The sequence below is a fragment of the Cetorhinus maximus genome, chromosome 7, assembly GCF_964194155.1.
Source record: "Cetorhinus maximus chromosome 7, sCetMax3.hap1.1, whole genome shotgun sequence".
NCBI lineage: Eukaryota > Metazoa > Chordata > Chondrichthyes > Lamniformes > Cetorhinidae > Cetorhinus > Cetorhinus maximus.
The window spans coordinates 53,340,124-53,362,999 of NC_135885.1; the positions used below are offsets into that span (position 1 = coordinate 53,340,124).

At 44.4% G+C, this 22,876-nt stretch overlaps 1 protein-coding gene across 1 annotated transcript; it reads left to right on the forward strand.

Annotated features, from left to right (window-relative positions):
- Positions 1-17,787: 17,787 nt before the first annotated feature.
- Positions 17,788-20,881, forward strand: sln (sarcolipin). Its single transcript, XM_078544868.1, has 2 exons — positions 17,788-17,897; positions 20,599-20,881. Exon 2 carries the CDS (start codon positions 20,724-20,726, stop codon positions 20,823-20,825), a length of 102 nt encoding a protein of 33 aa, XP_078400994.1. The 5' UTR covers positions 17,788-17,897; positions 20,599-20,723; the 3' UTR covers positions 20,826-20,881.
- The last annotated feature ends 1,995 nt before the right edge of the window (positions 20,882-22,876 follow it).

Below are 22,876 nucleotides of genomic sequence, written 5' to 3' on the forward strand. Positions count from 1 at the left end.
TCCTCACATTGCATCTGTGAATGTTTGACTCCAGTCTGGCTGACGGCAGCATACATACCCTGTGATAATGCTCCTGTCATGGGGATGCAGTGGAGGCACTAATAGTCGCTTGACTGCAGTAGGATGATGACGACATGCAGTGAGGACACTCATAAATCATCTCATAGGCTCTGTGAATGTCTGACTCTTGTCTGGTCGAGGGCAGCTCATTTGCGCTCTTTGATTAGGGTCAGATCATGGAGATGCAGCCCTGAAACTTTAAATGCACGTGATTCTTTGTCAGCCTTCAGCACCTGACCCCTTCAGGAGCACAGCGTCACCGGTCAGAAATACTGACGAGATGGGTTGGGTGGTGGGGGCAGCCTCAATTCAAAGGTGCTGAGAGCGCACAGAGAATGACCGAACTCCGTGACGCCTGCCCATGACATTCTGGCAGCACCATTGAGGTGCAGGCATCAATAATGTGTCCAGTGAGTGTGAAGCTGGACCATCACTTTGGTCTGAAGGCTGCACAAAACACAGGGCAGAGGCCCTGGACTGAGACACCAGCCTTTATCTTGTGGAGGAAGGTTTCACATCTGAGCGACATGAACACTGCTCATCAGAACAAGGAGCCATAGGCAGGGAGACATTCTTGGGAATTTATTTACAGTAGTGAACATTATGTACAAGTGATAAATACCCGTGTCCAGGCTGTGCAACTACAACTTCTTAACATTCCTAACCCTGCCGCTACATCTTGGTGCTCCCCTGACATCCAGAGCAGAGATGGAGGCAGCCTGCTGACTGCAACGCCCTATCTGTGATGAGCTCGATGGATGTCCTCTTAAGGGCCCAGAATTAGAAGGCCCCAGCCTGCTTTTGGGGTCCTGCTATGTGGCCGTGGCTCCCTCCTCAGCCTGCAGAGCTGGAGCTGCTGGAGTCACAGGAAGAGGGGCTTTGGATGGGCTGGACACTCCCAGAGTCATCTGGATGGATGGCCCCATGGCATGCACCTGCTGATCCTCCTCCCTATGGGTGCCCAAGGGCCCCTGGCTGACTCCTCGAGGAGAAGGGGAAGCTGGAGTGAGATCGAGCTGCCCCGCACCCCTCTCTCGTTGATTTAGCTGGAGGCCAACTAAGGCTTTAGCGATGGAGTTCAGCCCATGCAGCAGTGCAGGACCGATGTCCTGGACCAAGGTCTCCATGGCAGCTGCCAATGTTGACCTTGGTGTGTTGGCCTGCCGGCACTATCACCTCAGACTGAAGGCTGTGCCTTGCAATCTGAGGAATGCAGTGGACATCTTTCTGATGATCCCGAGCTTGCCTTTGCAGTTCCAGCAACTGAGGTATGACTGAGTCGAGTGGCTTGTCATCTGACTCGGACTTAGCAGATTTCTTGCCTCCAGCAGTTCTCCGAGTGCCAGAAACCTGGGGAGTCCCTGCCTCCGTGTGCTGTGGAACAGAGAGTGTGACGTGTTCACCAGATTGTGATCTAGAAGCTACCCTAGAATAAGCTGCCATTGAGGTTTGTATCTCTGCACAGGTGGAGGGATTGGGTGAGCGCTGTGACAGGTCAGCAATGAGAGTGCCTTCAGATTCTTCTTCCGAGGTGTCTTCGGGGCTTGATTGGAGACCTTGGGTTGTGGGTTGTGGAGGGACTGGAGGCAGTTTTCCAGATGTGTCTCCGAACGCAAGGAGAGATAATTAGTGCACGTCAGTGGCCTGTGAAACAGGACACATCACACACAGCATGGTTATTTGATGGGTGTTGCACTGCTGGATCGTCACTTGGTAGAGCACTGCCTACCTCACTGTCAGCACAGGACCAATCCAGATCCTCGCCAGCCAGCTGGATGGCTGTTTTCAAAGTCCGTGAGGACTTTGGTTTCAGGCATTCCTCCACCAGTCTGCGACTTCTCCCTTTTTTTGTGTGCCAGTTTGTCCTGCATGAATACAAATGAAGAGAGTGTAAGCAGGACGCCTGTCAGGCCAGATGATAAGTATGCCTGGCATGTGTGGGTGGTGAGTGGTCCCATGGTCGGGATGAGGACAATGAAGTGTGGGAGAGCGAATGGTGATGTCCCTTGAACTGGCAGTGAGTGAGATCCCTGTGGATGTGTGATGGGTTTGTGAGTGTGCGAGTTGAGAGTGATGAGAAGAGTAACTAACCCTGGTGGAACGGAGATCATTCATTCTCTTGCGGCACTGGGTGACTGTCCTCTTTTGCAGGATGTTGGCACTGACAATCATTGCCACTGCCTTCCAAGCCGGACTGGTAATGTTCCAAGTGGGGGTACAGGACATTATAAAACAAAAACAGAATTACCTGGAAAAACTCAGCAGGCCTGGCAGCATCGGTGGAGAAGAAAAGAAAAGAGCTGACGTTTCGGGTCCACATGACCCTTCAACAGAACTGAAGTATAGTTAGGAGAGAGGTGAAATATAAGCTGGTTTAGGGTGGGGAGCGGGGGGAGAGAGAAGTTGAGGGTGGGGTGGTTGTGGGGACAAGCAAGCAGTGATAGGAGCAGATAATCAAAAGATGTCACAGACAAAAGGATCAAAGAGGTGTTATTATCTAAGAAAAGTGCTAATTAAGAATGGATGGCAGGATACTCAAGGTACAGCTCTAGTGGGGTGATAAGTGAGGACAACGGGGACCCTATCATGTTTCTGGGAGGGAGATGATAGGGTACCCCTTGTCCTCACTTATCACCCCACCAGCCTCCGCATTCAAAGGATCATCCTCCGCCATTTCCGCCAACTCCAGCATGATGCCACCACCAAACACATCTTCCCTTCACCCCCCCTGGCGGCATTCCGTAGGGATCGTTCCCTCCGGGACACCCTGGTCCACTCCTCCATCACCCCCTACTCCTCAACCCCCACCTATGGCACCTCCCCATGCCCACGCAGAAGATGCAACACCAGCCCCTTCACTTCCTCTCTCCTCACCGTCCAAGGGCCCAAACACTCCTTTCAAGTGAAGCAGCATTTCACTTGCATTTCCCCTAACTTAGTCTACTGCATTCGTTGCTCCCAATGCGGTCTCCTCTACATTGGAGAGACCAAACGCAAACTGGGCGACCGCTTTGCAGAACACCTGCGGTCTGTCCGCAAGAAAGACCCAAACCCCCCTGTCGCTTGCCATTTTAACACTCCACCCTGCTTTCTTGCCCACATGTCTGTCCTTGGCTTGCTGCATTGTTCCAGTGAAGCCCAACGCAAACTGGAGGAACAGCACCTCATCTTCCGACTAGGCACTTTATAGCCTTCCGGGTTGAATATTGAATTCAACAACTTTAGATCTTAAACTCCCCCTCCCCCCATCCCCACCCCGTTTCTTCCCCCTCCCTTTTGTTTGTTTTTTTTTTCAATAATTTATATAGATTCTTCTTTTCCCACCTATTTCCATTATTTTAAATCTACAACTAATACCTTGTTAGTCTTTCCACCGCACCCCCACTAGAGCTGTACCTTGAGTATCCTGCCATCCATTCTTAATTAGCACTTTTCTTAGATAATAACACCTCTTTGATCCTTTCGTCTGTGACATCTTTTGATTATCTGCTCCTATCACTGCTTGCTTGTCCCCACAACCACCCCACCCTCAACTTCTCTCTCCCCCCGCTCCCCACCTTAAACCAGCTTATATTTCACCCCTCTCCTAACTATACTTCAGTTCTGTTGAAGGGTCATGTGGACCCGAAACGTCAGCTCTTTTCTTCTCCACCGATGCTGCCAGACCTGCTGAGTTTTTCCAGGTAATTCTGTTTTTGTTTTGGATTTCCAGCATCTGCAGTAGCTTTTTGTTTTTATGTACAGGACATTATGGTGGGCCTCCATGGCATCCAAAAGGCTCTCGATGGATGTGTCACTAAACCAGGGGGCTACAGTTTTCTTGTCTTTCAGGGCCATGTCTTCTGTGCAGCAGTCCAGGGCAGGAAGCAGTGAGAGGTGTGCTGGCGGTTGTACTTTAAATATGGTGCCTGGCATGAACAAGCGGTGAGGTGACAGCATGGCAGGCAAATCGGAGGCCGCCCACCAGCGAAACGGCGTGTTTCCTGGGAATGCATGATTAATGAGGCAGGATTGGGACAAAAAGGTGTGAAAAGCTGCCATTGTGGCCGGTGGGTAAAACGCTCTTTTTCCCATCTGCTACCAGACTTAGTGCAAATCTGGGATGATTCCGCTCATTGTTTCCGCTGTTTGGGAAATCAGTCTCAGGATAAGGGCTGATCATTTAGGACTGAGACTTCATTCAAATGGTTGAGAATCTTTGGAATTCTCCACTCCAGAGGATTGTGGATGCTCCATCTTTGAATATATTTAAGGCTGGGATAGACAGAATTTTGGTCTCAGGGAATCGGGAGATATGGGGAGCTGGCAGGAACGTGGGGTTGAAACCCAAGATACAGCCATGATCGTATTGAATGGCGGAGTAGTCATTCAGGTTACTCCTGCTCCTATTTCTTGTGCAAAATACGCCTCACCCACTCCCCACCCCACTTCCTGGCGGAAACAGTGGGTGCCGGAAACGGGGGCAGGACTTCTGGATTCGGCACTCCACCGCCATCTTGGCTAAGGTGCAGAGCCTTTCCATCTCTGTGAAGATTCAAGCCCATTTCTTCAACACAGGTTCTTCTTGGGTGTCTGCTGCGAGAATGCATTTCATCTGTAAAGGTTTTTAGTTGCCTATAAGTGGCACTTATCCCACTAGTGAGTTGCTTACCATTTGGCCAAGCACACCCCGCCCCCCCACCCCTGAAAGCTGTGGAATTAATGAGTAACATAGGTAATGCTGTGTCATTATAATCAGCAGCAGCACAAATATTACATACTGCCTGAGTCAAAACTAACAGGCATATGCAGTTTGTGCCGCATCCTGTGTGTGCCTGGTTTTGGGCACAAATGGATTTCTCAGCCAGTTTCTTCAAGTAGTAAACAAATATTGAGTCTTGTATTTAAACAGAAAGATTGACATTTTCATTCCAATAGTGTGTAAGGGTTATTTTAACCAGCAATGTGAGAACTCTAGAAGGTTCCATAACAAGTATAGCAGTCAGTGACAGGTGTTAGTACGTGCACTATGCAAGAAGCAAGAGTGCTGGATTCTATTCAGAGTGGCAAGAACTAGAAATACATGTTTACAATTGTAAATACTTTATTCGACTTTCAAAAGCAAAATAACGGGAGAAATTTTACTGGCCCCTGGGCGTCAGGCTTGGAGGTGGGGCCGGGGGGGTGGGGGTGGGGGCAGGTGGGGGTGGGGAGGGGGGGTGGTGGAGCGACCGGTGAAGCGGCGGGGGGACATATTGGAGTGGAACCCCAATGTATTCCTGCCGCCAAACAATGTTCTCAGAGGTGGTTAGGCAGCGGGGTTGAGAGCGTGTGCAGTGGTGAGAAATGGAAACAAAATGGAGCACAGATTATAGTTTGAAATTGTTGAACGCGATGCTGAGTCCGGAAGGCTGTAAAGTGCCTAATCCAGGAAAACCACCTTATCTTTCCACTAAGCACTTTACAGCCTTCTGGGCTCAACATTGCATTCAATAATTTCAGACCATAATCTACTCAATTTTGTTTCTTTATCTTTGCTTGCTTGGTTTGTTTTTCCCAGTCAGCAGCACACCTGCCCTAGGCACATATTTTGTTTCTTTTCTTGCCCCATCACCATTCTCTTTGTCCACGGAAGATTAACTCTTCTGTCATTCAATCTTTGCTGACTTTCACCCTTTCTAACAGACCTTCCTTTTGTCCTTGTCCTGCGCACCCCTTGCTCAAAACCTATTATATTTCTAACTTTTCCCAAATCTGGTGAAAGATCACAGAACTGAAACGTTAACTCTGGCCTGGATTTTTGCTTCTGAGGTGAGTGCGCAGAGCTGGGACATCTTCTCTCTCAGGAAAAATTGCCCCAAATGGCAGGATCTTTGTTCCAGGGGTGCGGGTGCGCGATGGAGTCAGGCCTGCCACCATCCGGCGCAGATCGGAGGTGGCCACAGGGGCTTCCGAGTACTGATACCGGCTGTTCAAAAGGTCTGCCCTGGGTACCCTGGGACTTTGTTCCAGTTCTTTTCTTAAACATTAGGCCCTCCAGGCCTCAATCCTCACACCCCACCCCACCCATACCTCAGGCCCATATATGCCAAGTCATGCTAAATCATGCCCCCACCCACCCCATGAGCCCTTATAGTGCCTATGCCAACTTAATGCCAACTCATGCCAAATCATCACCTCCCCACTCATTGCCATGACCCTTTACAGCTCTTATGCCAACTTAGTGGCAACTCGTGCTATCACCCACCACTCTTTACCTTTACATCCTCCTTGCCAACTCACCCAGTATCAGGAAGTATGCTGAGATGAAATAAAATAAAGTTCTAAATATCTATTCCAGACTTCACTATATAAAAAAGCTCTCATTTATGAAAATGCATTCAATATATTTAAATGCCCTCAATTACTTAATCCCTTATCAAAACAAACATTTGAATTCAAAACCCCACATCAAAGACAACTAATCCTTTAATAACCTCTTTGAGCTGTCAATGTGAACTTACAACCCTCCCTCCCCCACTGTGCTAAGGATTTGTTGTGGAAAGCTGTGAAGCATTAATAAAGCTATAATGATAACAATAGGGTTATGTCAACAAACAGCTATTGAAACTTCTAGCACAGATTTCTTTCAACTAATAGACACAGCCTGGCTGGTAGAGAATTCCATAGGTTCACCATCCTTTGAGTGAAGAAGTTTCTCCTCATCTTAGTCCTAAATGGTCTACCCCGTATCCTGAGACTGTGACCCCTTGTTCTAGATCCCCCATCCAGAAGAAATATCATCCCTGCATCCAGTCTGTCCATCCCTGTCAGAATTTTATATGTTTCAATGAGATCTCCTCTCATTCTTCTAAACTCCAGTGAACACAGGCCTAGTTGGCCCAATCTCTCCTCATACAACAATCCTGCCATCCCAGCAATCAGTCTGATGCGCCTTTGCTGCACTCCTTCTGTGACAAGTATATCCTTTCTTGGGATATACCAAAACTGCTAAACCAAAACTGCACACAATACTCCAGGTGTGGTCTCACCAAGGCCCTGTACAGCTGCAGTAAGACATCCTTGCTCCTGTACTCAAGTCCCTTTGCAATGAAGGCCAACATACCATTTGCCTTCTTAATTGCTTGTTGCACCTGCATGCTTGCTTTCAGTGATTGGTGCACAAGGACACCCATGTCCCTTTGTACATCAGCATTTCCCAATCTATCATCATTTAAATAATACTCTGCCATTCTGTTTTTCCTGCCAAAGTGGATAACTTCACACTTATCCACATTATACTGCATCTGCCACGTATTTGCCCATTCACTCAACCTGTTTAAATCACCTTGAAGCCTCTTAACATCCTCCTCATCACTCACACTCCCACCAAGTTTTGTGTCATCAGCAAACTTGGAAGTATTACATTTGGTTCCCTCATCCAAATCATTGATATATATTGTGAATAGCTGGGGCCCAAGCACTGATCCCTGTGGTACCCCACTAGTCACCACCTGCCATTCTGAAAAAGATCCATTTATTCCTACTCTCTGCTTTTTTGTCTGCTAACCAATTCTCAAACCATGCCAATACATTACCCCCAATCCCATGTGCTTTAATTTTACATACTAACCTCTTATGTGGGACTTTATCAAAAGCGTTCTGAAAATCCAAACACACCACATCCACTGGTTCTCCCTTATCTATTCTGCTAGTTACATCCTCAAAGAACTCCTGTAGGTTTGTCAAACATGATTTCCCTTTCATAAATCCATGTTGACTTTGTCTAATCCAGTTGTTGTTTTCTAAGTGTCCTGTTACACATCCTTTATAATAGACTCTAGCATTTTCCTTACTATTGAGGATAGGCTAACCGGTCTGTAATTCGATATTTTCTCCTTCCCTCCTTTTTAAATAGTAGGGTTACATTTGCCATCCTCCAATCTGCCAGGACTGCTCCAGAATCTTGGAAGATGACAACCAACGCATCCATTATTTCCATGGCCACCCCTTTAGTACCCTGGGATGTTGATTATTGGGCCCTGGGTATTTATTGGCTTTCAGTTCCATTACTTTCTCCAGTACTATTGTTTTAGTAATACTAATTTCCTTCAATTCCTCCTTCTCACGAGACCCTTGATTCCCTAGTATTTCTGGGAAGCTATTTGTGTCTTCCTCCGTGAAGACAGAACTAAAGTAGTTGTTTAATTGCTCTGTCATTTCCTTGTTTTCTATTATAAATTCTCCTGTTTCAGACTATAAGGGACCTACATTTGTCTTCACTAATCTTTTTCTTTTTACATACATATAGTAGCTTATACAGTCTGCTTTTATGTTCCTTGCAAGTTTACTCTCATACTCTATTTTTCCCCTCTTAATCAATCTCCTGGTCCTCCTTTGCTGAATTATAAACTGCTCCCAATCCTCAGGCTTGCTACTTTTTCAAGCAGCTTTATATGACTCCTCTTTTGATCTAATACTATCCTTAATTTCTTTTGTTAGCCATGGTTGGGCTGCTTTTCCTGTTGCATTTTTGTGCCAGAAAGGAGTGTATAACTGTTGCAATTCATACATTTGTTCCTTAAATATTAGACATTGTCTATCCACCATCATGCATTTTAAAGAAGTTCCCCAATCTATCTTAGCCAACTCACACTTAGAACCTTCGTCGTTTCCTTTGTTAAGATTTAGGACCCTAGTTTCAGATCGGATTATTTCACTTTCCATTCTAATGAAGAATTCTATCATGTTACGGTCACTGTTCCCCTGCACAACAAGATTATTAGTTAAACTCTTCTCATTGCACAATACCAAATTTAGGATAGCCTGTTCCCTAGTTGGCTCCTCGAGATACTGGTCTAAAAAAACCATCTTGTACACACTCCAGGAATTCATTCGCCACAGTATTATTGCTAATTTGGTTTGTCCAGTCTATATGTAGATCAAAGTCACCCATGATTACTGTAGCACCCTTGTTACATGCATTTCGAATTTCTTCTTTAATGTCGTCCCCTACCTTATCACTACTGTTTGGAGGCCTATAGACAACTCCCAGTAATGTTTTCTGCCCTTTGTTGCTTCTTAGCTCCACCCAGACTGATTCTACATCTAAATTTTCTGAGCCAATATCCTCTCTCACCATTGCACTGATTTCATCCTTAACTAACAATGCCACACCATTTCCTTTTCCTTTTTGCCTGTCCTTCCTAAATATCGAATACCCTTGCATATTCAGTTCCCAGCGTTGGTCACCCTGCAGTCATGTCTCCGTAATTGCAATCATATTGTACCCATTTACATCTATTTACGCTGTTAATTCGCCAACCTTATTGTGAATGCTCCTTTAGACTTGTCTTTTTAACATTTTTACACATCTATTTGCTGCTAGCCCTTATTCCCTCTGCCTTCCACTTTTGCTTTCTCCTTTTCTGTCTTTCATTCCTATCTTTGTTTCCCTTTCTTGTGTTCCCCCGCTCAGGTTCCCACCCCCCTGCTAATCTAGTTTAACCATTCCCCATAGTACTAGTGAATACCCCTGCAAGGATATTGGTCCTGGTCCAGCTGGGATGCAACCCATCCAGTTTGTACAGGTCCTATCTTCCCCAGAATCAGTCCCAATGCCTCAGGAATCTAAATCCTTCCCTTCTATCTCTCCAGCCACACATTCATCTGGTCTATTCTCCTATTCCTGATCTCACTAGCATGTAGCACTGGGAGTAATTCTGAGATTACTACCTCTGAGGTCCTGCTTTTTAATTTATTTCCTAGTTCCCTATGTTCTGCTTGCAGGGCCTCATCCCTCTTTTTACCTGCGTTGTTGGTACTGATGTGGACCACAACCTCTGGCTGTTCACCCTCCCCCTTCAGAATGTCCTGCAGCTGCTCAGTGACATCTTTGATCCTGACACCAGGGAGGCAATATACCATCCTGGTCTCACGTCTGTGGCTGCAGAAACATCTATCTGTCCCCTTTACGATAGAATCCCCTATCACTATTGCTCTCCCACTTCCCCTGCCCCCCTCTGTGCCACTCGTGGTGCCGCAAATTTGGCTCTTGCCACATTCCCCTGAGAAACCATCTCCCCCAGCAGTATCCAAAATGGAAAATCTGTTGGAGAGGGAGATGGACCCAGGAGACTCCTGCACTACCTACCTAGTGCTTTTAGTCTGTCTGGTGGTCTGCCATTCCCTTTCTGCCTGCGCACTCTTTACCTGTGTTGTGACCACCTCACTGTACGTGCTATCCATGAAGATCTCATCCTTGTGGACGTTCCACAGTGATTCCAGGCACAGCTCCAGCTCCAAAACACAGATTTTGAGTAGCTACAGCTGGAGACACTTCATGGTCACCCTTGACACTGGAAGTGCCCCTGACTTCCCACATCACACAGGAGGAGCATTCCACTTGGCCGAGCTGCCCTGCTACCCTTAAATTACTCCCTTTACTTTTACTCCCCATGGTTTAGAGAATATTAAGGACAGAAGAAATACTTACCAGCCCCTACTTACCAAGGCTGCCACTTCTTACTGAGGAAAGGTAGAAAATGAAAGGATCTCTCCTTTCTTCTTCAGTGAAATCCATCTCTCACCAAACTCCAACTGAAACATTCTAATGCAGCCCAAAGCAGCACTCCACGGCTGAACACGGCTCATCATAAGAAGGAGCCATAGGCAAGGAGTCAATCTTGGGAGTTTATTTACAATAGCGAACATTAAGTACAAGTGATTAACACCCATAGCCAGGCTGTGCAACTACATCTTCTTAACATTCCTAACCCTGCTGCTATGTCTTGATGCTCCCCCGACATCCACATCAGAGGTAGAGGCAGTCTGCTGACTGCTACACCATATCGGTGATGACCTTGGCAGGCATCCTCTGGAGGGCCTAGACCTGGAGGGCCCCGGCCTGCTTTCGAGTTCCTGCTGTGTGGCAATGGCTCTCTCCTCGGAGTGTGGAGTTGGAGTTGCTGGGTCATAGGAAGAGGGGATTTGGATGGGCCGGACACTCCTGGAGTCACCTGGGTGGAAGGCCCACAGTGTGCACCTACTGATACTTTTCCCTGTGGGTGCTCGAGGGCCCCTGGCTGGAGTGAGATCGAGCTGCCCTGCACCCTTCTCGCGTTGACACTGTTGGAGGCCAACAATGGCATTAGTGATGGAGTTCAGCCCATGCAACAGTGCAGGGCCAATGTCCTGGACCAAGGTCTCCACGGCGGCTGCCATCCTACCAGTGTTGACCTTGGTTTGTTGGCATGCCGGCGCTATGACCTAAGACTGAAGGCGGACGGACTCCTTCAACGTGCTTGCAATCTGAGGAATGCAGGGAACCACCGCTCCCACTGTCTCCCATGCTGAATTTGTCACCTTGCTTGCTGGTCTTCGCCCAGAGCAGAGGTAGAGGACTTCACGGCAGGCCTCCACTGCATCCAGTAGGTGCCCAAGGGAGGCGTTGCTAAATCTGGAGGCAGCATGTTTCCTCCCTTTGGCAGCCATGACTTTGCAGCAGCTTCCAATCTGTGTAGCTCTGTGTAGGGGTCCCCTTTAAATATGGCACCGGATTACTGAAGACCTGAGGTGATGGTGGGACGGGCGAATCAGAGGTGCCCCTGCCAAAAATTCGGAGTGTTACCCGGGAATGCATTATTAATGAGGCGTGACGGGGAATGGGATGTCACGGCGTGAAAACCTGCCATTGTGGCCGGCGGGTAAAACGACCTTTTTCATGCCTGCTACCGCACTTAGTACAAATCTGGGATGATTCCATTGCTGACTATTGTGGCTTTAACTTCATTGTCCTGTCTGCCCCCCATAACACTTCACTCCCTTGTCAATCAAAAATCTGTCTATCTCAGCCTTGAATATACTCAATGACCCAGCCTCCACTGCTCTTGGTGGAAGAGAATTCCAAACACTAAATACCCTCTGAGAGAATAAATTCCTCCCCAACTCCATCCTAATTGGGAGGCCACTTATTTTGAAACTGTGCCCTCTAGTTCTGTATTTCCCCATCAGGGAAAAATTCTCTCAGCATTAATGTCACCGGACTAGTAATCTACAGGCCCAGGCTAACGTTCTGGGGCACGGGTTCAAATCCCACTACGGCAACTATGGAAAGTAAGTTAAAATAATAATCTAGAATTGAAAATCTAGTCTCAGTAATGGTGACCATGATGTCGATAATGGTGTTGATGGTCGTAAAATCCCATTTGGCTCACTAATGTCCTACATGTCTGGCCTATAATGTAACTCCAGACCCAGAGCAATGTGGGTGTCTCTTTAGTGCCCTCTGAAATGGTATGGCAAGTCACTCAGTTCAGAGAGCAATTAGGGATGGGCAACAAATGCTTGCCTTGCCAGCGAAGCCAATATCCCATGAAATAATAAATTAAAAAAACAACCTTATCAAGCCCCTTTAGAATCTTCTATGATTAAATAAGATTTTCATTCTTCTAAACTCCATTTGAATATAGGCCTAACCTCCTCAATCTTTCTTTATAAGACAAACCTCTCTTCCCAGGAACTAGCTGAGTGAACCTTCTCTGAACTGCTTCCAATACAAGTATGTCCCTCCTTAAATAAGGTGACCAAAACTGTACACAGTACTGAATGTGCAACTAGTATGTGACCACCTCAAAAGGGTCCTGTAGGTGTGTGAAAAGTTCCCAGGTAGCTGTCAGGACTCATTCATCCTGAGACAGTCCCAAGTGCCTCAGCTTTTCAGGCCACCGACATGCTTCCATGGATGGATACTGAGTGACAAGAGAAACATGGCTCCTTAAACCAGTGCGGAACCTCAATACATAGGCAGAGGAACCAACAACCGCTGCCATGTGTCTACAAGGGCAACCACTGAGGAGGTCATAAGCCTTCTGAGAATGAGGTTCAGATGCCTGGATAGATCTGGGCAAGCCCATCATGTCATAAAGCTAAGGATACATTCACCACAGCCCTCATGCAGTGCAGACCTTTTCATGACATCTTCTCAAGAGCTCACCAACTGGTGACACCAGCCATCGTCTGTGCCTGAAGCACCTTGAGAAGTGCCCTGGGAGCTTCAGGCAGATGCTCCTCCATCCTTTCAGGGCCTATCTGTCCTTCCCTTACCTGAAGTGCTTGCGAACCTATCGAGAGATCCAGGAATCTCAGGTCCATCTCTCTCACCCATCGCTCCACAGAGCTTATTGATCAGGCAATAGTATGCAAGTCAGTGCTTACCTCTTGCATTCACAGGGTAGTTTGCTACATGTGGCTCTCCATGAGGGTCACCCCTTTCTAAATGGAGGAGGTCATGCACTCAAACTCCAGAGACATGATGCAACTCATGGCATGGATGGACTCCTCCATTGTCTGCATATGGGGGTGAACATCCTGTGGGAACTCCGACAGATGTCCACACATATCACTGTGCTGTTCCAGCATCATCTGCTTTGCTGATGATGCCTGAGGCTCACCATCTGTGTGAAGCTGAGCATCGCAAGGTCCTTCCTCAATCCCCTAGTAGAGAGTAGTGACAGCTGTTATTGCCTCCGTTAGCTGCTCACGTGCATCTGTGCCGGACTCACCAGCTAGGTGCCACCCTTTCTAACCTCATGTCAATGCCCACTGATATGCAAGTATCTGCTTTGGTGGAGAGTGAGCTAGAGTGATGCCTCAATGTCTTTTCAGATGGTTGCTTCTTCTCTGAGGTCTCATGCTGTTCCTCTGCTATTGGTGCCTCATCTGCTCCATGACCTGCCAGAGAGACCAGTGATGTTTGGGCACTGTGCTTTCCATCAACTCCTTCTGTCTGTCATGCATTTGGAGCTCCCTCTGTTCATCACTGGCCACTGCTTGTCAGAAGGTTTCACGGCCACTTCCGTGAACTTACTCACTTTCTATGGGCTCCATACCCATCTGACCCTCAGCAACAGGCTGTCCTCTTGAAACTCCTCCTAGCACAATTGCCTCCTCCTCCACCAGCATCAACATAGCAAGCAATGACAATCCACCTCCAACTCTTCTTCTTGTTCCCTGGCGCTGTGAGCACACTTCTCCTGAAAACACGGAAATACACAGTGTCACTTGTCTCACACAGCCTAGTTGTGCTTGTCATTCTGTGTCAGCTTCAATTTACAGCGTTGCGCCACTAGGCAACTTGCTACAAGCAGCCATTCTGTACAGACAATGCAGCAATCAACTCTGGCTGACCAGGGGTTGCTGCTGTAAGGATACTGTGTGTCTCGCTGACAACGCTGTTGCCTGGTCATGCCAGGTGCCTGTGTCGGCAATCTCTTCTCACATTTTATCGGCAGCTTTTGTGACATTCAGGGCTGAGAGCTTGGTATTATGAAATGCACTCACCTTGCCAGACCTGAGTCACTTGTGACACCGTGACCACCCCACAGCTGCTGACTTTTTCTGTGACACCCAGCCATCCTATTTGATGGGGTTTGTTGACCTCCTCCTCCCGCCACCTCTTTCCATGCCCTTGCCGCCTGAAGGAAGACCTCCAGGGAGGCATCACTAAACCTGGGAGTCACACTTCCTTTAATTACAGGCTTTTCTTGAAATCAACCATTCTTTGGCCTCTCTTCTCGTTGTCTGTATGTGTGATGCCTTTGATCTGAGTGTTACTGTCCCTTTAAACATGGTGCCTGCGTTTTAAGTTCTGGGACTTCCTCCCGCCTGCCACCCTTTGTTGGCTAGCTCCCATACTTGCCAGCCTTTAATTGGACTGAAAACAAAATCCAGTTTTGTGTCCTGCCACCCGTCTGTGAGACCCTTACGACCCAATTCAGACCCCAGTTTCAGGACTTCCTCCCTTCCTTTAAAATACAGCTTGACAGTTCAGCCAGGAAGTAGAAATTAAGACATTCTACAAATCTACAGACACAGATCTGGCTTGAACTCACTGATCACATGCTTGATATTTTGACAAGTCACAGACAGATTCATAATGTGGGACACATCACAATACGGTATTTCCCTTTCAGAAGGTATAAAATTGACATTTTCTGATTCACTACTGAACAGGCAACAGTGTTACAAATCTTTGACTGCTTCACATTACTTACTTATCCGAATAGTTTATGCTGACCATTACACTTGAAATAAAATACAAGTATCTGCACTGTAAAAGTATTTTGTACATGTGTTTTAGAGGAAGCAAAAAATGAGGAAAAATTTATGCTGTGATTAAAAGAAATATTTTATTGTTTTCAGATACTTTTAAAGCATTGAAACTCTGAACAAATTGCCCAAATAATTAGGTTGGTGAACTGATTGGTGTTAAAGGATAGCATCAAATGCTCAGTGTCATGAAACAGGGACGGATATAGTTTTGAGCCCATTTCTGAGCTGATTGATGCAAGCAGATAATGCAAAAGGTTCTTCCTTATCTGGTTCTGTCCCGCTCCCTTTCAAATCCACCGTCATCACTTCCAATGAAATGTCCGGCCTTTGAACCCACTGATTTTGAAAACCTTCCATTTTTAACTTCCCATTCATCTCCAAAGTCCTTGAATGTGTTGTTGCCTGCCAAATCCATGACTATTTTAGCCACATCTCCATGTTTGAACCATTCCAATCAGGGACTGCCCTCACCTAGTTCCATTCTTAATCACCCAGTTGTGACCAGAGAATCTCCTGCTCCTCTTCCTGGTCTTTCACCATTACCTTTTAATTCAAATAAACTTTTCACTGCCTGATCCGACACTTTGAAACTGTTGAGTGAGCAGACAACCTGTTTCCAAACTGCCAAGAGTGGCTCTAAGTCCTCCAAAGATTTATCTTTGGTCACCTCCTATTTCTCATCTGCATTCTGCCCCTTGACAACATCACCCGAAAGATGAGGTTCCAAATGTATATTGAAGACACCAGCTCTACTTCAACATGACATTTTGCGATCCTCCATTGATTTATCATACTGATTATTCAACAACTAGCCTTGGATATTGGATTACAAAGTAAAATTTCAAAATTCTCTAAAGATTCTAAATTTGGAGTTGTGGCTGACAGCGAGATGATACCACTCAATTGCAATAGGCTATCAAAATGGACAGACAAGTGGTACATGGAACTTAATACAAAGAAATGTGATTGATTCACTTTGACAGAAGGAATAGGGGGAGGCAATATAGACTAAATGGCACAGTTCTAAAAAGCATATAGGTACAGAGGGATCTGGGGGGATCATTTGCATAGATCTTTGAAGGTGACAGGACATGTTGTGCAAGCAGTTAGGAAGCAACTGGAAGCCAGGTTAATTAGGGGTTTTAGGAGTTATTATAGTAGCAATTTGTAGATCTGTGTATGTGCTTGAAACTTTTCTTTTGTTAATAAATGTTTAATTTAGTTTTGTAAAAAATCTCTCAAGTCTTGGTGGACTTATTACTACTGAATTTAAGGCACGCCTCTTGAAATAAAATACAAATTGCGAAATCCTTGTGACCGCGTGATTAAGTTTCCTTTGTGGATTTGATCCGCCTGGCACACATCATCTGCCATGTCATAACACTTCAAAAATAGAGGTACAGGTACTGGACCCCGTATCCGGGAAACTTGGGACCAGACCTTTACCAGCTATGGGGATTTTCTGGATTTTGGGTCCTGGGCTGGGTGGGGGGAATAGGATAACTGAAGCCGGGCTGATTTCTCCACCGAGCTGAACTCAGCCAGGACAGGGAAAGGAAGGGATGAGGGGTGGACCAGGCTGGCTTCTGCCGTTATTCTCGGACCCAAAGAGCAGAGGATCAGTGCGCCACGGCCTGAGTATGACAGACAGCAATGCATGATGGGGATTATAGTTCCAGGGCAGGACCCAGTTTTCAGGCCCTTCCAGATTTTGAGATGCCGGATAAAGGCTCCGGTACCTGTATTGAATACTAAAGGAGGGAAGTTATGCTGAACCTGCTTGCTAGGTTGCTAACTAAGGCTCTAGTTAGGCCACAACTAGAGTATTGCACCCAGTTTTTCTCACCACACTTTAGAGGATGCAGAGGAGATTTGCCTTAGTTTAATGTCTCATCTGAAAAATAGCACCTCTGACAGTCCTTCAGTACTGAGTTGGAACTCTGGGTTCCTCCAATTCTAGCCACTTGTGTGCTCTTCACTTCCTTCACTCCACTATTGCTGGCCAAGTCTTCTGCTGTCTAAGCCCTAAACTCTGGAATTTGCTCCCTAAACCTCTCCTCTAACACATTCGTATCCTTTACAACACTCCTTAAAAGTTACTACTTTATACAAGCTTTTGGTCCCTATTGTGAGCCTTGGCTTGGAGTCAATTTTTGTCTGATTCAGCTTCTGAGAAGCGACTTGGGCATTTCACCACATTCAAGGTGCTATATTAATGCAATTTGTTATAGCTGGGCAGGCATGGAGTGCAGACTGTAATATCTCCCAGAAAGGGGGAAGAGTTGTGCATGAATGATTGGGGTGCTAACTAGCAACCAGTTATAGAGCCACTCTTGGCAGTTTGGAAACAGGTTGTCTGCTCACTCAACAGTTTCAAAGTGTCGGATCAGGCAGTGAAAAGTTTATTTGAATTAAAATGATTGCATTGCCTTTTCCTATTATTTTTTGTACTACGAAAGTATGTTATCTTTGTGGTTCAGATTCTTTAAAGTTAATAGTGACATATAACAAGCATATTTAATTAAACTTTACTCAGAGAACCCACCAATCCTTTGGGCCTATCCACTCAGTGGCATATTATACATGTGACATCATTCCCTTTATTGCCAAAAATATAGTACTCTCCTCCCTCTTGGACTACTTTAGATCATGTTCAGTGATTTGCTGCCCAGACTGGACTTGAAGATACACAGTGCGTGAACCAGGGCTATCTTTCCAGATCTGGAGAAGCATTAATAGCTGCAACATTTAGATAATTTGCTCCATAGGTAAAGTACAAAGTGCATGTTTGTGAAGTAATATGGCAAGTAACAACTGTTGCTTTTTACAGACTCTGTAAATCTTTCCAAATTCTAGAATTAGTTCCTGAATTATTCAAATGTTTTAATAATCAACTAAAGCACTGTCTTAAAGAGCTAAACTAGACACTGATGTCGCATTTAGTGGAAGGAATTTGATTTAGTGCAAGAGAATAAGCATTCAAATGCATTTTAAAATGGGATGTATGAACTTCTCATTTTTTTCATTTTTAAGACTTTAATTTTTCAAGAACAAACAAGAATGTCATATAAAGTTAGGAGTTAAACATAAACATTAATCAGTTAAACCTACATATAATATGAAGAAGTTTAGCTGCTTATTTATTGTATTTTTAGATGTATAATTCTTCTCCAGTTATTGTATTATTTTCAGTAGATTTAAATGTTAGCAATAAAATCATACAGTATATTACATTCTCTCTATGATTGATAATTTATTCTTTCAGGACTGCTATACCATTTCACACTAAAAAAATTACATTTTTAGTTTGCTGATAGTATATTATGACTATGTATTGAATTCCAATAGATGTCTCAAGTTCTCTTTTATAATATTCAGCATGAAATGAAAGAGAGAATTGGTTTTGCAAATAATTTAAACTAGAATATTTTGGACTTTGTAAACAGCCAAGGATGACCAATACTCAAATGATCAGATGTAGTTATAAAATGATTAAGTGCACTCCACACCAAAAGGAAGTGTAAAGCTTTTTAATGTTAGTCTACTACAAAAGTATTTAATATTTCAAAAGCAATTGGTTTAATGGGACAATTATTTCACATCTCTTCTCAACTCAGTATCGCACTTCAACAGAAATTTGAGACTTTGTGCTTGAGAGATGCAATCGTATTTAGTTTCTTGAAATGATATGAATCTAATCTATAAACAGTAGGTACATATATAGTCCAAAACAGAAAAAAAATACTGCTCTTAAAATTATTTAGTATTGTTACTTTTCCCTGTTTAATTTCCTAAATACCTTACAAGAATTTTGAATGTTTAAAATAAACTGTCCAGTGATATTGCTGAAGAAGTTTCAAGTTAGTACTAGATCAATTAGTGTTAAAACCCAATGTATTTTTAGACCATGGCCAGTCAAATGTTTTAATAGCCCTCTCCCTGTCACAAATGTTGAGAGCAGCAGTGTTAGTTCCAAGCATAAATCAAACTTTTTTGTAACCTGATAGTATAGCACTTCATAATTGCAGAGTGCTCTCCAGACTTACATAGAACAAACTGGTAAAAGTTGGTTATAATTATGTTTGTTTCGCTTGGACATTTTAGAAAATACTTCAGATGCAACAGATATATTTTAAGATTGACTCATTAAATTCATCTCTTGATAGAATGAATGTAACTATAAATGATGAAAATCAGTTTGATCTCAAGAAGCTTCTGTATGGTCCTTAGGCGGCTACTGCCAAATATTGTGATCAGATTACAAATAAATACAAACATATTCATTGCACAACTGTTAGCTCATTTTATTACTAGTTAATTCTTATCTTTAGTAAAGTTACATTATGCACTTTTTAATATGTTTTTATGCTAGCCTAGGAGAGGGATGTTAATGTTGGGGAAATCAAGTTTTCTTTACCATTTTGGGGACTTAGCATTGGTATTGAACATCCCCAGGTGTGGCATAACACAAAGTGGAGTGAAGCTCCATGTACTAAGTAGAGTTTATTGCATCCTAGCAATGTGTGGTGATTCCAGCTTCTGAAAATCTACTTGAATTGTGATTTTTTTCATTCTTTAGGAACATAGGACAGAGGAACAGGAGTAGGCCATTCATCCCATTGAGCCTGTTCCGCCATTCAGTTAGATCATGGCTAATCAACTACCTCAATGCCACTTTCCCACATTCCATATTCATTGATGTCATTAGTCTCCAGAAATCTATTGATTTCTGTCTTAAACATGCTCAACGATTGAGCTTCCACAGCTCTCTGGGGTAGAGAATTCCAAAGATTCACCACCCTCTGAGTGAAGAAGCTCCTCCTCATCTCAGTTTTAAATGGCCTACCCCTTGTCCTGACATTATGTCCCCTGGTTTAAACTCACCAGCCAGGGAAACATCTTATCTATATCCAACCTGCTGTGCCCTGTAAGAATTTTGTAAGTTTTAATGAGGTCACCCCTCATTCTTTGAAACTCTCAGGAATACAGACCCAGTCTCCTTAATCTCTCCTTATAAAACAAGTCCGCCATACCAGGATTAATCTGGTGAACCTCCGTTGCACTCCCTCTATGGCAACACTTTCTACACTTCTGATTCTTAAAGCTGCTGAGTAAGATTTTCAGTTTATTGTAACCTATGGATAGTTTTCTGCATTTACACTGGGAGCTGTCCAAGGTCAGTTCAGTCAGACTTCTTGGAACAACTAAGAAATGTGAGACCGCTATCTCATAATCTGGGTTGGATTTGAATTGAGGTCTCAGAAATGAAAGGAAAGCATACTGGCACATTATGCCTACCAGTCAACTACAATGAACAGTTTCAACATAAGAATAAATTATACTTAACAGGAAAGCTCAAGAGTTAACATGTTTCTGATCCCATTTTATTCCTTTTCAAAGCTTTTTGGAAAGTTCCACAGAAAACAACATCTAAACTAACAAGAAGGATCTTTGTAATCTTTATTTCAGACAACCTGAAGGTTTAAGGAGCGCATCGGAGTGGAGTTCAGCCTGCTGGTATTCTGAGGTGCTGCCTCATCTGAATTGGTCTATTTCTGTGGAACTGGTTCCATCATCCTGCTCCTTAATACTCCATGATCATGGATAGATCCACACAAGAGCTCTTCTTGAACTTTATGGTGGTTTTGATGACTGTGCTACTTATGTGGCTTCTTGTTAAATCCTATCAGGAGTGAGAGACTGTCCTCCATGTAAAACTGGCTCCTACAATAAATTATGTCAGTCTGTCGTGGCTTCTGTTGTTCTTTTGCTTTATCTCTAATGAGGCTATTCAGTGGCTAGTATGTGCATGCACATGATTTAACTGTGCAATCATTGCTTGAACATTACATCTTTTTGTCAAATGCCCTATTTTTATCCTCTGTAGTGTATTTGAAAGGGCATGTGTCATCCCTTTCATGGTTTTGGGGCATAGACATGATGAGTGAAATTGCCTACAAAGAGCAAAGCTACTTCACAGTACTAACATTGTAATGCTGCATACAGCCATAGTGTTTAGGAGCAATGGGCTACAACTCGGTAGATTCTGACCATCTTTACACTTGCTTGAGACAACAAGGTGGCAACGATACTGTCCATCAAGGATGTCATCATATTTTCAAGCAGGCTTATAAACAAACCCAACAAAATATTCAAACAACACTTTTAAAAAATTTATCTCTCTTCTCTGCTATACTTTGTAATCTTGGTGTTGCTGAGCAATATGATTTTGGCCCTTCATCTAGGTCTCTCATTTTTCTGGTTTGAAATACAGAAATACAGGATGACACATGCCCTCTAATACATAAAATGACCTGTTTTGACATTTGTAGTATGATGTAATGGTACATTCGTGGCTTTGCTTATCAAATGGTACTTATCACTGACTTTTCAAGGAAATATTTGATTAAAATGGTCAACGCAAATGTACTTATAAATAAAGTAGCACCATTAAATTCATACTGTTCTAAGTCAATTCTGTGTAATGAACAGTGTGATTACTATCTTTTGTTCTTTCTCTTCTTTATCATGCCCACTCTTGAAATGAATGATTATCAATTATCTTCACGATAGATATGTCCTATAATATTGTTTTAGATACAAAATCATGTATAAAATCAAACAAGTGTCACAGTATTAATCCTTAGCCTCCAATATATGAATTTCAAAAATATATTCAAATGTATTCTCAGCAGGTAAAGGTTCCCTCATGTATCATTTTATTGAAATTAAATATATATCCAAGCTATTTCATTGTTCTCAGGTTGCTTTGATCACTGTCACACGAGAACTACCCACACCAGTATATATATGCAGTACAACCACTTGTACTTAAAATAATGGGCGGAATTTTCCAGTACTACCAGCGGAGGGCGGGACCAGGAAATTTGGAATGAGGCCAAAAGTCGGATTCCTGCCGGCGGAAAAACAAGTCAGAAATTTCCCCTTGCCACTTTCATGGCAGGATGATGTCGGGTCGGCTTTCCCACTAATCTATGTTGGGAATTCCATTTGCATGTATTAGCATATCATGATTACTCATTCAAACACAACTCGTCAGAATCACATTTCCCCTCCAAATTACGTACCATGTCAGTGGGAAATTAGGCGGGTCTAAATCACAGCCACTATAAGTGACGTGCAGTTGTCCATCCTCATTCCACCCATGTCTTTGAAGTGAATGCAACATTCAAAGCCTACCTGCAACAGCGCTGCTCTGGTTCCTCAGCAACGCCAATGTTAATCCACACTGGTGTGGGTGTATGGCAGGGCTGATCATCTTGGCTGCCTTGGGTGTTAAGCTGGGCTGCTCACTGTGGTTACCTTGAGTGTTGAGCTGGGCACACAGCCTCAAGATGGGGAGGGGTGAGGTCCACATGGGACATGGGGACAACAACAATGATGGCTTCAGAGGGGAGGGCAGGAATGTCCACAACAATGATAAAGGAATCCAGGGTTGCTGAGGCCGGCGGGAGAATCACTGGAGGGAGTTCTACCTGCTCTAGGAAGATTGGGGGGGCCTGAACGCTGACAGGGGGAGGGTCAAAGCTGGTCTCAAAGTAAAATGCATCACCGTCATCTTGAGACCCCAAAGTTATGACGCAGTTTAAAATTGAAACTGGAAAAGAATCTGGAAGCAAGGGGGCTGGGGTGGTGTGGGAGGAGCGCATGGCTGGACTCAAGGGCCCTAACTGTTTAGAATAACAACATGGAAATGGAGTCTGAGCTGATAGAACTCAGGAAGGAT